Here is an 8,650-nt window from a genome sequence, read left to right as displayed (position 1 = left end):
ATTATTGGTAACCGCGTCGGTATGTGTCATCGGTAACCGTGCCGGTACATATGGATTAAATCTCGGGTCGCTGGCGCGTGCTAGTAGGAGGCAGCTGGAGGAGAACTACTTCTCCTCACGGCGCACGATATGGTGCTCCGCACTGTACATACAAGTCTGTATACCGGCGTACGTTTACATAACACGGAATAGAACCATGTCCGCCGCACATAGCACGGAATAGAACCATTTTCACGTTTGGACATTGCGTCCGATCGATAAGTCGCTCGTGGACATTGCTACGTAGTTGCCAATGTGCACCACTCGTGAACACGCGCTAGCGTATGAAACGGAAAAGCGATTGTAAAAACTCTTATGGTCGTGGCCGCTCTCATTCTTCTCTCTGCGGAAGAACGAAGAAAAACCACAAATAAAAAAATCATTTATAATATTTTTACTCACATTCAGCATTTTTTTCACTACATAATCACGTTATCGAACTTGTGCAGTAGTAACCAATCAGATATTTGAACTGCCAAGGAGTTTTCATGCCGTAATGGAGATTAACAGCGCTTTTGTCGTCTAAGTGGCGAAAAAGTGAAGCCGTGAAGTGCAAAAGTGAGACAATAGCGAAGAGAAAGAGATAATAATAAGATGAAAAAAGAAAGTAACATATTGCATTCATTAAGTTTTGTTTCAAAAAACAACGTGCACGTTGACGTTAGCTCTGATTAACATGATCGAAAGTAGCAGCTTGTCCGTGCGCAAGAGATTAGGAATATAACCAATAGCAGAACAAATCATCTTTTCTTGCTTTCTCTTAATATTTGCATCCAATCTTTTACACATGTAATATAACCAAAATTTTCAAACTTTTATAAAGTTGTTAAGAAATAAAAATAAGAAAAAAGGTATGCAAAACAATAACTTGAATTTATTTTTCATATCACGTCCGAAATTGTTTTTCTAATGTACATAAATGAAAAAAAATTTACATATGTATACACGATTTGATCGATTGTAAGCTGAAAACGCTTATTTAGAAAAAAAAACAATAACGATCGTGGATTTACATATGTTCGAGAAATTTACTATCGAATGTATAAATGGCAATAGAAAAAGAACAATTCAGTATACAAGTTTAGAACGCGCTGTTCTGTAAAATGGTCTTATCGAACGGAATAGAAGATCAAAAAATTCCCAAGCCTTATCTGGGTGGATGGCGACACAAAATTACCGGAATAGAATATGTAAATGCGGCTTCTCAGACCGGGCCACCGCCGAGGCAGATATCACGGAACAACGTATGCAGCAGAGCGGTGCAATGTGTACAAACGAAGGACGGAGTAACACAATCGTTGCGACATCGTGCAACGCAAATGTGGCGGTACTAAAGATAAAATTCCTGTTCGCGTTTGCTTTCTTGCAGAAAATAGGAACAATTCTCCACAATGTAACGGCATGAAATCAAAGGAAATAATAAAAAGAGGCTAGTAAGAGTCTCATGATATTGCGTGAATTCAAAAGGATTCTAAGACACGTTTAACAATCGGAATGTTAAAAATGTCCGTTAAAGAAGTCGCTTAGATTGCAGAGTTGTAACGAATACATGAGTTTCATTAAAAAAAAAAATTTACTTTTAATAAACACACGTTATCTTAATTTGGTTTCTCTTCAGTGCGCAATTAATAAATACTGAAAAAAATATAATAAATTAAAACTATTTTTTACATATGTTACATCTATGTAGAAACGACTGTAACATATCGAACGAAATGGATAAGTACGTGACTGTAAAACCTTATAAAACATGGAGAAACTTGGACGAACAAGCGCGTATTATTCAACGCAATTATCGAGCGTACAAGTTGTCGAAGTACACAAGAGAATACGCGCAAACCTATCGCACCATGCTCGAACAATATGCTAAGCACGAAGAAGAAAAAGCAATAGCAAACAAGTAATATTTTCAGAAATACAAATAGAAATTGAAACATGTCTTGTATTTCAATTTTTCTGATTCGTACAGACGCGCCGGTTTTACGTATCTCGTTTTTTTTTCTTTTTATACAGAATGCGACATAAACAGAACATTCTTCGTCAAATTTATCCGCGATCAAGAGCGGATTTCGACATGCTCTACAGTCTGATCGAGAAGTGGAGATTCGACCGACTGAAGGATGTAAAATCGCGATTCTTCAAAGCCGCACAGCGTGCCGAGGGTTATAGGATCCTGGAAAAGACAGTGGAAATGTTCAATCACATTGACAAACGTAAACAGGTGGTCAAGAGTTCGCGCAGAAAGCAACGGGTTCTCAGATTTCTAACGTTGAATTGCAAATCTTCGCGATGGATCGGCTACAAGGGCCAAGTTACCGAGATGATTACGTTGAGAACTCAAAAGGCGCGTGAGTTCAAAGGATTTTATGACGCATTGAGTAATCGAGATATCGGTGCGGAAGAACGGAAGAAACTGTTAATAAAGTTAAAGCAGTCGCTCGGCATGCATATTTGTAACGAGGCTATTGACCTGTTGTATCTGTTGGATCAGGAAATCGCGTTGCTCAATCGAGAGATGAAGAATTTATCCTTGGATTATCTAAATGAAAGGATAACGTGTAAGACACGCAAGATTTCATAACTCCCTTTCTCTCTCTCTCTCTCTCTCTCTCTCTCTCTCTCTCTCTTTCTTTAAAATTATGTTGTATCATTGCTATTTTCAAAAATAGAGAAAACTGCGTATATTAATAATAGGAAAATGAGAGAATATATTTCTATTATTATAAAAAAAAAATAATTCGTGTTTCGATTGAATATTTAATTTTTTTAAATAATTTTTTTAATAATTTAATTTTTTTTATCTCGTTTTTATTACAATAATATAATAAATGTGTTCTCGTCGCATAGATTCTTACGTGAATTTTGTGAAAATGCACAGTGTCTGCGGATGCGAATGCGTCGACGAAATCTCCGAGAGCAGCGAATTGAGAGAACCTTTAGAGATAAAAACAAAATTTTGTCGGAGTTGTTTCAAACTAGTGCCGTACGATAAATTCCTATCGCACACCAGAACAAATAAGCTGTTAGTTTGCGCCAGTGAGTATAAACAGTGTGTACGAATATTACATTTTACACACTTACCTGCATATTCATGCGAACACACCTTTTAAATGTGATTAATTATATAAATGTTCCTGAGCGTGTTTACCTTTCTCCAGATTGCAGTTCTCTAAGTCGACGCAATATCGCGCACATAAATTTCGATCCTTATGTGTTTATATTGAATTACGTGCGAACCGAGGAGGAACGTCGGGGCTCAGTTTCCTTTTTGGCATTTATGATGCAAGAACACGATATTTATCATTTAGTTAATAACATTTGGCGCGGTCAATCGGTGGTTAGCAAGAACCAAGATCTCTTTTTTCTGAGATTGGTTAGATATAAGAAGGATATCGAATGGTCGCCCTGGAATTGCATCCTTCTGACGGAAAACGAAGCTGATGCTCACTGTCACATTAACGATCCCGCTACAGTATATTCGAAGCATTTGATAAACCAAATTAATTTGGCGCATCAGATTGCAAAAAATTATTTCAAGTATGTAAGAATGCGTTATTATATTTGCGTACATGTGTGCGTATGTGTAATTGTATTCTTTACATTTTTTATGTATAAATTTAACACACACACACACAATTTAATTGAGAATATGTTTTTGAAGCATTTAAATGGAAAATCTCGAAAGAATTCGATTTCGTGTTACTTTTTCAATGTTATTCTATTATTTTTCGGATATTTGCAGACGATTAATTATTTTTGAAAAAGAGTTTCGAGAATCCTGTCGCTCTTCCACGCTTCAATAAAAATCCTTTGTTACAAATCACTCGTTAATTCTGTGAAGAATTATCACGATCCATCTGGAATAAATAAAGCAACAAGAAAGATTTTTTATTGTATCTTGTGCATAAATATAGATTCAAATATTGACAACGAACTTTTTGATTTATTTGATACATTGAGTGATTGGTATTAATGAATTATATATTTGTGTAACAAATACACGTACATTATACATTTGTGATAAACGTTGACTGAAGCTTTTTAATAAACTTTTGTCATGTATAAAAGTTTTATTCTTTTCGCGCGTTTTGAAATCGGATTTTATTCTGTTACGCGCAAATGTTGGCGCTTGCAAAATGTTTGTGTGTCTATGTATAAAACGTCGCGTGAAGCGAGAAAAAATGTGAAAAATAAAACTGAAATGAAATAAATCTCATTGTGGACAAGATGATACCTTTTTGGCAAGCGTGTTGCAATCAATTTGCAAACTGTGCAAAGATTAATTTACTTACCTTTTCTATGCAAAAATGGTTAATTAACTGTTAACACAGCGCTCTATTTTTATATAATAAAATTTATTTAAACAAATCTCTTATAAATCTATAGACAAAACAAATACGTACAAACGCTTTTGTAGTCTCTTCTCATAAATAATAAAGATACTTATATATAAATAATATAATTAAAAACAAATATTCACATTGACTGTGTAAATATATGTATATGAAAATCGCGCGCGCGCGCGCGACTATACGCACAACTTACGTGACTTAAATTCAGTAATAACAGAATAATACTTCGTGTACTTTATATATTTTTCTTGACACATCTTTATATACATTTTCTTTCTTTTTTCATTGTTACGGAACGCGAAAGAAACTGAGAGGAAGCAGCGCCGCGGCGGAATCCACATGTCGAAAGCGTATATATTGTATGTCGTATATGATACACTTGAGATTTTAAGGGTCGGGTTTGGCTCCTACGGCGCTATATAGGATATACGCATCTTGCGGAAAGCGAAGATGTATGAATGCCGTCGAAAATTCTCTGTCCCACAGGCGCATAATCCTCGTCATACCGGTTTGAATTCATATCTTCGTCCTCACGAAGCTTTCCAGCCACGAGTAACGTAAAATCGAAAAATAATGGACAAGAAAAGGGCTTTTGACCGATCGACCAAGCACGTTGCCATTGGCAACGTCGAATTTAAGGCTTTGAGCTTTCAGGTGCCCGTCTTGCGGCATCGGAGTCTCTCGCGCACACGGAAGTGTACCTTAGGTCGCAATAAAAGCTGCTCTTCGATGTGATCTACTCATTCCTTTGGATCACAAGTGTCAACATTTGATAGATGATACGCGGACTACTTTGCGCTTCCACCCTTCCTCGCCCTCCCCACAACTCAGTTTAATCCGACTAAATCGTTCGATCTTCCGTAAAATACACAACCATTTCGCAATAAGAGCTTTCCCCGATATAAACAAGATAATTGCAATGTTCATATTTTATTTAAAAGTATAATATTTAAAAATATATACGCACACACATCTGGTAAAATGTTATTAAAATTACTGAGTGCTTGTGAACATATTTGTGACGTTGAACATCAATAAAACGCTTCAAGTTGGTCTCGGTAAGTCCGCCACATTTTTGTTTTTACAACAATATGTGTATTTGTTGTTATTACATAAACCGCGCAATCGATCAAAACCTTATTTGCCATCTTGATTTTACCGCGTTGCGACAGCAGCAACTCTTATACGTTCGATGTTGTTACATGTACAATACGACTTGACAACGGGGGCAGCATACGGATCTTTTTCTTCTTCTTTAGTCGTCCGTAAAACGGTTTTGATGTAAAAAAGAAGTAGAGTCGCCAAGTTGTTAAAAAAGCATTAGCCTTCATATAATATGGAACCATTTTCCGTTTCATCGATTATCAATGTGTGGGTGCTTTGGGAAAGATTCTGTACTTCATAAAATTCAGCTTTCCATCAAAATCTCGCCTATCTGAAAGGTATAAATTATACACTCTAAGAGAGAAACGTTTTCTCTCGCCACACTTGGAGCGTGAATTTAATAAAATTCTTCACGCATGATGTCATAGAATTTATATATACACAGTATTTTTTGTGGCACTTGAATACAGAGATTTACCAAGCAAATTAAATTACATTTTACTCTCATACACAATCTCTCTCTTTCGATGGTAATTTTATACGTGGTATTATTATTAAATTCTAATATAACATTCATGTTTAATTTTTATTAAATAACGCTTCTGTTTTCGAAAATACAAAATGTACCTGTTATAAATAGCAACAAGTAGTTAAGTTTTGGAATTATAAAATAACATTATTAGAACTTCTCAATTTTACTGCGTATTTTAAAATTTTATTTTTTAAGTAACACACTTTTTTGTTCTGTTTCTGAAAATTATTCATCAAACTAGAACGAAATATGTGAATATAAATCTCAAATGATATTTATTATTTAGGAGAACGGCGATATCGTTTCTTCGTTTTTAATCTTATCCGAAAGCCTTTTCTCTTGTAAGAATAGACGATTAAATCCAGTGGGCCAGTTACCACTTCACTATGGCGGTCGTTGCGGAAGCAGAGAACCATAGTCCAAGAACAAAGCCTTCGCTTGGCGGATGGAGAAACATCCTCACCGGTCTGGTCTATCACAATGCCTGCACGCAAACACACGACGGCAGGAAAAGTAGAATCACGCAGACCGTTGCGGTCGCGGACGCGGTCACCGGTGTCGTTCACGACCGGGCGGTGCAAGTGGAATTCCTGCCCGATACGCTCGACAGAATTATCGTGTCCGGTCGCTCTTCTTTCGATACGACAGAGGCAATCAAGAAAATCGAACCGTTATCGCATCGAGATGATAGCAGAATTCTCAACAGTGTTGTTAAAATACAAAGATGTTACAGGTAATAAAAGTTTTGCTATGCGAGTAGAAAACGTATTTGTAAAAAGAAAAAAAAATGAAATTGCGTCTACAGTTTGACAGTTATTTTTAAAATAATAATTATTTTTTAATAATAATAACTCTGTAATTTCTTTACATAGAAATTTCTTTAATGTGTTTTAACAAACAGGTTTTAATAAATTTTTTAGCAAGAGAAAAAAAGCATAATTTAACTTAATATCATTGTAGTAACATCAAATTTTATCTAAACCTGAGGCCCGGTATACAATTAGCTACATAACAGTTCGCGTTACAGAGCACATCGAGCCAGAACAGCGGTCGGAACAAACGTTCTCGAAGAGAATAACGTCCTTGAATACGATGCAACGAATGTGAGCGAACGCGCGAAACAGTCCCATGCGCTGTCCCTTTACAGCAATACCGACTTCGTAATAGTGAATCGCTGCTTACCGCAGACCAATTCGGATTTCCAGTTGCTTTACAATCTTCTCGATCGTTGGCGAATTCTCGAGACCGAGCGGACGAGTCGCATGCCTCTCGGAACTTCGAGAATCGCCGCTTGTGGCGTGATCCTGTCAAAGGAGGTCAAACTGTTGCGTACGATAAGCGCCATGAAAAACGCCATTCGTTTCAAGTGCAGGGAACGAAAGCAATGCAGATTCCTGGACGAGTTATCCAGATCGGTCGTCTGGCAGGATAGTCGTGGTCGACCGATTCAGATGGACACTTTGCGCGTACAACGAGCTCGACAATACCGAGACATGTACACCTCGCTGGCCGACGAGGATCTGCCTGTTCTGGAACGGATCAATCTGCTGCACAGCCTGAAACGCATCGCCGATATGCACACATGCGACCAGTCGCAAGAACTCATTTATTTGATCGATCAGGAACTGAATCTCTTGATGTGCGATATCGATACGAGCAGACTCATCTGGCTCAGGAATCGACTGAGACTGAGTTTCCTCAAACTGGCGCGCAACGCTCTACAAGGTTTGCAAACCAGACTTTATGTCTTCCAATAACTTCATGATTTATCGTGTATTATTTGTGTACAACTTTTTTAATGATTTAAAACAAAATGCGACAACAGAGATTTGTAAACGAGGATTTTTTCATTATTAAATATTAAACAAACATAGTTTTGCACACATTGAATTAAAATATTAAAATATTGAAGTAAATATTTAACAGTAAATATTAAGTATTATTAGTAAATATTATTAGTAAGTAAATATTAACAGTAAAGTTTATAAGTAAATCAATATATTTAAATGTGCGTAAAAATTCAAGATTAATTAATTATTTGTATGTTTTTCCAGGCGACCTCGAAGAAGACGCGTATCGATTCGGTTGGTCGGAAACCAGTATCACGCGACTCTGTCGGACCTGCGGTAGACTTTTACCACTTGAAAAATTTCCGCGTGAACGGCGACTGCGATCGTCCTCTTGCCTCTACTGCATATCCGTGCGGATTCGACGGGATCCCCGTGTCGTGTACGAACCTTACGAAAAGATGCTATTGGAAATTAGACAAGACGAAGCCAAGTTGGGTTGTTACAGCAGTTTGGCCTTTGTCACCGGAATCAAGGTGATTTGTCGTTTGGTGAACGAAATCTGGCATGGCAAATCCGGCATCTCCGAATGCGACAATCTTGACGACCTGAAGCTGATACGTTTCCGACGAGAGCTCGAATGGGCGCCGTGGAATTCTCTACTACTGACGAGAAACGAGGCCGCACGTTATTACGACATCGACGACATCGAACGCTTCTACGACTCGGAACTCCTCTACAAATTTTGTGTAAAAAATCTACAAGCGAAGATGCTCTTCCAGTCGATGTCTCAAGCGCGAGGAAACACCATGACGTCTTTCTCGATAGAAGATTAA

At 37.3% G+C, this 8,650-nt stretch overlaps 2 protein-coding genes across 3 annotated transcripts; both read left to right on the top strand.

Annotated features, from left to right (window-relative positions):
- The first annotated feature begins 768 nt into the window (after positions 1-768).
- On the top strand, positions 769-3,934 carry LOC109860734 (IQ and ubiquitin-like domain-containing protein). Of its 2 annotated transcripts, XM_020440015.1 has the most exons (7): positions 769-890; positions 1,023-1,366; positions 1,730-1,939; positions 2,053-2,597; positions 2,887-3,075; positions 3,198-3,576; positions 3,782-3,934. In XM_020440015.1, exons 2-7 carry the CDS (start codon positions 1,143-1,145, stop codon positions 3,840-3,842), a joined length of 1,608 nt encoding a protein of 535 aa, XP_020295604.1. In that variant the 5' UTR covers positions 769-890; positions 1,023-1,142; the 3' UTR covers positions 3,843-3,934. The 2 variants fall into 2 exon arrangements, with proteins under 2 accessions (XP_020295604.1, XP_020295603.1); XM_020440014.1 differs by having other exon boundaries at positions 3,198-3,934.
- Positions 3,935-6,413: 2,479 nt separating this feature from the next.
- LOC109860737 (IQ and ubiquitin-like domain-containing protein) lies at positions 6,414-8,650 on the top strand. Its single transcript, XM_020440019.1, has 3 exons — positions 6,414-6,760; positions 7,055-7,752; positions 8,082-8,650. Exons 1-3 carry the CDS (start codon positions 6,414-6,416, stop codon positions 8,648-8,650), a joined length of 1,614 nt encoding a protein of 537 aa, XP_020295608.1.

Source organism: Pseudomyrmex gracilis, unplaced genomic scaffold, assembly GCF_002006095.1.
Source record: "Pseudomyrmex gracilis isolate BER0280 unplaced genomic scaffold, ASM200609v1 scaffold_456, whole genome shotgun sequence".
Taxonomy (NCBI): Eukaryota; Metazoa; Arthropoda; class Insecta; order Hymenoptera; family Formicidae; genus Pseudomyrmex; species Pseudomyrmex gracilis.
The sequence above is the reverse complement of the archived record's forward strand: the minus strand, read 5'-3'. Positions and strand labels throughout refer to the sequence as shown.

Coding starts and splice junctions, on each gene's coding strand:
- LOC109860737 (XM_020440019.1), top strand. CDS start 6,414: ATGGCGGTCGTTGCGGAAGCAGAGAACCATAGTCCAAGAACAAAGCCT. Junction 6,761..7,054: donor AAAATACAAAGATGTTACAG/GTAATAAAAGTT, acceptor TTCGCGTTACAG/AGCACATCGAGCCAGAACAG. Junction 7,753..8,081: donor GGCGCGCAACGCTCTACAAG/GTTTGCAAACCA, acceptor ATGTTTTTCCAG/GCGACCTCGAAGAAGACGCG.
- LOC109860734 (XM_020440014.1), top strand. CDS start 1,143: ATGGTCTTATCGAACGGAATAGAAGATCAAAAAATTCCCAAGCCTTAT. Junction 1,940..2,052: donor GAAAAAGCAATAGCAAACAA/GTAATATTTTCA, acceptor CTTTTTATACAG/AATGCGACATAAACAGAACA. Junction 2,598..2,886: donor TCTAAATGAAAGGATAACGT/GTAAGACACGCA, acceptor CTCGTCGCATAG/ATTCTTACGTGAATTTTGTG.